The sequence below is a fragment of the Nematolebias whitei genome, chromosome 22 (genome assembly GCF_014905685.2).
Source record: "Nematolebias whitei isolate Nwh7 chromosome 22, NemWhi1, whole genome shotgun sequence".
Classification (NCBI taxonomy): Eukaryota; Metazoa; Chordata; class Actinopteri; order Cyprinodontiformes; family Rivulidae; genus Nematolebias; species Nematolebias whitei.
This window is the reverse complement of record NC_056519.1, coordinates 982,919-988,066: the sequence shown is the minus strand read 5'-3', so window position 1 is coordinate 988,066 and position 5,148 is coordinate 982,919. Positions and strand designations below refer to the sequence as shown.

General features: G+C 47.3%; 1 protein-coding gene across 1 annotated transcript in view; it reads left to right on the top strand.

Annotated features, from left to right (window-relative positions):
• The window catches only part of LOC119428422 (filamin-C), a 92,610-nt gene extending 87,530 nt beyond the window's left edge, over positions 1-5,080 (top strand). The window contains exons 39-42 of the mRNA XM_037696103.1: positions 2,416-2,595; positions 2,674-2,892; positions 3,225-3,449; positions 3,519-5,080. Of these exons, the coding sequence (XP_037552031.1) occupies positions 2,416-2,595; positions 2,674-2,892; positions 3,225-3,449; positions 3,519-3,706 (812 nt within the window). The 3' untranslated portion in view covers positions 3,707-5,080. The remainder of the gene's footprint in view (positions 1-2,415; positions 2,596-2,673; positions 2,893-3,224; positions 3,450-3,518) is intronic.
• The last annotated feature ends 68 nt before the right edge of the window (positions 5,081-5,148 follow it).

The following is a 5,148-nucleotide window of genomic DNA, read 5'->3' as shown; positions in this document are numbered from 1 at the left end:
TGGATGGATGGTTGGTTGGTCCAGATGTCAAAGATAAATCTCCATTTCATGGAATGTTATGGACAACAGTTGAATTGAATTGGCTGGTTGGATGAATGATTAGCTGGATGTTTGGTACGATGGTTGGTTGGATGTTTGGATATATGGTTGGACGGATAGTTGTATGGTTGGTTGGATGGATGTATAGTTGGTTGGATAGCTGGATGGATGGTTGGTTGGTTCAGATGTCAAAGAAAAATCTCCTTTTCATGGAATGTTATGGACAATAAAGTTATGTTGAATTGAACTGGTTGGTTGGATGGATGGTTGGATGAATGGTTAGTTGGATGGTTGGTTGGATGGATGATATTTGGATGGTTGGTTGGATAGTAAGTTGGTTGGATGGATATTTGTTTGGATATTTGGTTGGATGAATGGATGCTTAGATAGATGTATGATTGGTTGATTGTATGGTTGGATGGTTGATTGTATGGTTGTATGGTTGTTTGGTTGTATAGATTTTTTGTTGGTTGGATGGTTGGTTTGTTGGTTTGATGGATGGATGATTGGTTGTATGGATGGTTGGTTAGATGATGTTTGGTTGGATGGCTGGTTGGTTGTATGGATGGATGGATGGTTGAGTTCATAATAGTCTCATCAGTCTGTCTTAAGTCCAGTTCCTGTGTGTTCTCTGAAACAGGAAGTCCTCTTCAGTTTTACGTTGACGCCATCGACAGCGGTCATGTGACAGCATTCAGTCCTGGTCCAAGCCACGGTACCGTGGACCAACCGGCCACGTTCACCATTGTGAATCATCTTTCCTGCACCAACCAGAGTTTCATGGTGTCGTGAGATAAGAGCAGAAGACGTGCTCAGAGTCTGTGCTGCCAGTCACTCTCACCCACTACCACACCAACCTTTACATCAGCCGACTGAAATGAGTTGCGCTTATCTGAATGTTCTTAGGGTCAGTTTGCCAACAGGGTTGACTTTAAAAGGGAATCGGTTGGAGATGTTTACCCGGTCCTGACTTTCTGACAGTTTTATTCAATTTCATGAGACATTCATGGGACATCACTTGACCACTTGCTCTTGTCATGGGTGGATGCTTTTCCCCTCCTCTCCCTCCTCCGCTTTGCTTTTGCACTGTCCTGTCTGTGAAACTGCTTCAGAGCCTCTCTACATATCTGGCAAACCATAATTCTGCTATGGATCTGATCAGCTGTTCTCTCAATGCATCCGATAAAATTTTCTTGACAAGAAGACAAGCTTCAGGCGAGCTGACTTGCCCTGATGACATGCACACAGCTGGATATGTCATGGATTCCTGAGGTGTTTGGAAGGTGATGTGTCTCTCTGCTATCCATCGAGGATGTTAAAGATGCATATATAATTAGATTGATGATAACAGGTTTCCTGCTTTTTAGAATCGGCTGGTTCCTGGTTTATCAACAAACAAGGAAGTCATCGGCAGCAAACTTGGCCCTGGTCAGGCTACCTGCCTTATGTGATGGTTTGCTCCGTGCCTCGAGCACCCAGACTCAATTGCTTTGCGAACTGAGCACTGGCAGGGTGGATCAGATCTCGGGGAATACTCTCAGGCACGGACCAGCAGTGTGTCCACTTAATTTGGACGTTTGGGATTCATGAGGACCAGCAAAGACTCAAGGCAGACACAAATCAGTAAAGTTCTGCCCATTCCCAAAACAAATGTTGTTTATCTGAATTCGGCTCCCCGGCTGGCCTTGACAGGCCACCTTATCTCAATTCACCTGGAGGCTCTGCAAATTTGATGCTCTGCCCCCTCCCCTCCCACCGAGGAAGTCTGTGGACCTATCAGAGGGACCCGGCTGAATAAGCATTGTGTCATCATTTCAGGACTCTTGGATTCTCTCTGGCGCTGTCCTAGGTCGACCTTGGCACACCTCGAGAGTGTTTACAGATCTCACCAGAGGGAACTGGCTGATTGTACCATTCTTACCAGAACTCCTACAGTGCCTCTGGAGTGTCCTTGACACAATCACCACTCTTGTTGTCTCCCCTCCTTTGCGGAATGTCTGCGTCACTATGTACGGGGTGTTTTTTCAATATCAGTCTCTCCCTCCTCGGCCAAGGAGAAAGAGTTTGATAGGAATTTTTTGCCTCCAAATCCTACATGTGTCACTTTCATCACGTTTTGTCCGTCTAAACAGGTCTCACTTGAGAACGAGTCTTCGAGGCTCAATGTGACTTATCTGTCGAAATAAAGGTTGAATGAATTTTGGTAAGAAAACAAAAACGTCATTGCCTGCCTTCGCCTTTCAGAGGCAGTTGATGAGGTAATTTCCTGCTGCCTCAAACACCCAGTAATTTAGAGGTTATTGGTTCTGAACAAACGGTTCATGAGAACGGACCTTTGGTTCCAGAGTAACAGCAGAACCTTTTGTTCTGTTTCAGCAGATCAGTTTGCCGTCAGATTTGTCCCAAAGGAGAATGGTGTTCATTCCATAGACGTTCGCTTCAACAGCAGCCATGTTCCCGGCAGCCCCTTCAAGATCCGAGTAGGAGAACCAGGCCAGGTTGGAGATCCTGGGCTTGTGTCTGCCTTTGGACCAGGGTTGGAAGGAGGAACCACAGGTAGAACCTACTTCTTCATTCTAAAGCTGTTTCTTAAACAGCAAATTGTTTTACAGACTGTTGTTTGGATGTGTTCAGGTATAGCATCTGAGTTTATCGTCAACACGTGCAACGCTGGAACCGGAGCGCTGTCCGTCACCATCGATGGACCGTCCAAAGTCAAGATGGACTGTCAGGAGTGTTCTGAAGGCTACAAGGTCTCCTACACACCCATGGCTCCTGGGAGCTACCTGATCTCCATCAAATATGGAGGACCCCAGCACATTGTTGGCAGCCCCTTCAAAGCCAGAGTCTCAGGTGGGTCAGAGGTCCTGGTCCCAGAATTCAGTTTCCTGGAGGTTTCCTTCACTGTAGAAACCAGGAGAGTTCTTTGCCTCAAGGCTGCTTGTGTTTTCTTTCTTTCTTTCAGTTTTTGAAAAAAAATTTTTGAAGTTCTGTTGATAAAGTGTAACGTTGTAGTTAAATTTAAATCTCCTGCAAACTGGACTGACTCCAGAACCAAACGCTGGTTCCTCACTGTTCTACAGAGACACAAGAGATTGTGATGGAACTCATTTGCATGTTGAGTTTGTCAATTTGACGTTCTGTTGATTCCGTGTTTCAGCTGATGTCTCTGTACGTTCCTGCAGGACCTCATCTGTCTGGAGGTCACAACCTGCATGAGACGTCGTCTGTTCTCGTAGAATCTATCGCCAATAAAGCTGCAGTGGGTGGAGCTTTTGCAGTGGGCGGGGCTTTTTGCTCACTACCTAAATTCACTTCGGACATCAGTAAGGTGACCTCCTGCGGCGCTGGTCTCTCCAAAGCCTTCATCGGTCAGAAGAACGCGTTCACAGTCGACTGCAGCCAAGCAGGTGAGAAACAGTGTGAAGATGTTCTCTGAACTGTGGGTTCAATACCTGACGTTCTTGTTTGTTCTGTAGGAACCAACATGTTGATGGTTGGGGTCCACGGGCCCAGAGCACCCTGTGAGGAGGTCTACGTGAAGCACATGGGGAACAGGATGTACAACGTGACGTACACGGTGAAGGAACAGGGCAGCTACATCCTCATCGTGAAGTGGGGCGATGAGAACATCCCTGGGAGTCCATTCCTTGTCATGGTTCCTTAACCACCACCAGCCCACACACACCGCAGCTCATCCTCCTCCAGTCACTCAAGACGTCGCGCTTCCTGTGTCCCAGGGACCCATCTGTCTCCTTCGTTTGAATCTTTTGCTTCAGTGACCTTCTTTACTTCACACCAAGCTCGTGTCTCAGAACAATAAAGCACAGAAGAACCCTGCAGGACTTCCTGCAGAACCTTGCTGGTCTGTTTCAGGGACCCGTGTTCTCCTGCTGGGGATCACTGGACGCGTCAGACGGACCTGGACTGTCGCCAGCTCCTCAGGTTCCAGATGACAAATGAAAAGCCCTCTTAGGTTTTAACGTCTTTTCTGCAGAACGTAAAGAACCAGCCACAGGGTTCTCTGCTTTTTGAGATGAGCAGAACAACCGGTGCAGAAATATTACCCCCCCCCCCCCCGTTACTGTTTCAACCCACCCAAACATTTTGTTCTCTTCAAGCTTGTTGTTTACATCCTGAACACCCAGAACTGTTCTGTGTTTCTTTGGTGGAACCTTCTGCAGGCAGAGAACTCACCACGAAGCTCTTTGGGTAAAACTAAACGTCTTCCTGCGTCCACACATCGCAAACATCTACACCAGAGGAGGAACAAGGTAATCTGAGACCTTCAACGTTCTGGCCCATGAAAAGACTGTATGGTAATCCAGAAAACGTGAGCAGAACGTGCACGTTCCAGACACGCTCCAGGTCAACTTGGACCTCCTCCAAATGGTTCTTTTGCAGCTTTGGTTCCTTTGTATCCAGACCTTCTGGGTACAAAACCAGCTGGAGCCACCTGATGGAGCTGAGATCAGGGTTTTCAGGGACTCTTGACAGCTGAAGGTTCTTGGGTTCCTGATGTTTGGACTGGATCGTGTTTGTAGAACTTTGGTTAACGTTCTGATCAGAGAACATTTTTCTGACAAGTTTTTCTTCCGAATGTGGAGAACAGTTCTTCTTGAACATGTCTGAAGGTTCTCGTGTTCTTCACTCAGAAGATGTTCTGCGGAGCTGTGACTTCAGGTTCTTCTCTCAGTGACAGAAAGCCTGCAGAGGTTCGGTTCTGACACCAGGAGCAGAACCTGCTGAGGGGTGCAGGCTCAATCACACTTCATGTGGAACCACATGGTTCTTCTTTTCTCCTCTGGATGTTGAAGAGAACCAGAAAGTTGCAGCGTTTCTGAATAAAAACGTGACCGCAGAGATGATCCGTACGTCCTGGTATCATCCAACCCCTGAAAACATCCAGAAACCATCAACGCATCCAGAAGAAACCCTGTCAAAACTGGTACAGATGTCCGTCCGTCCATTAGCGTCCATCTTTACCACTTTCTTCCTTTTTGGGTCACGGGGGTCACTGGTGTCCATGTCCAACAGTCACTGTGCGAGAGACTGGGGGCATCCTGGACATGTCTCCAGTCCATCACAGGGACACCTGGACATGTCTCC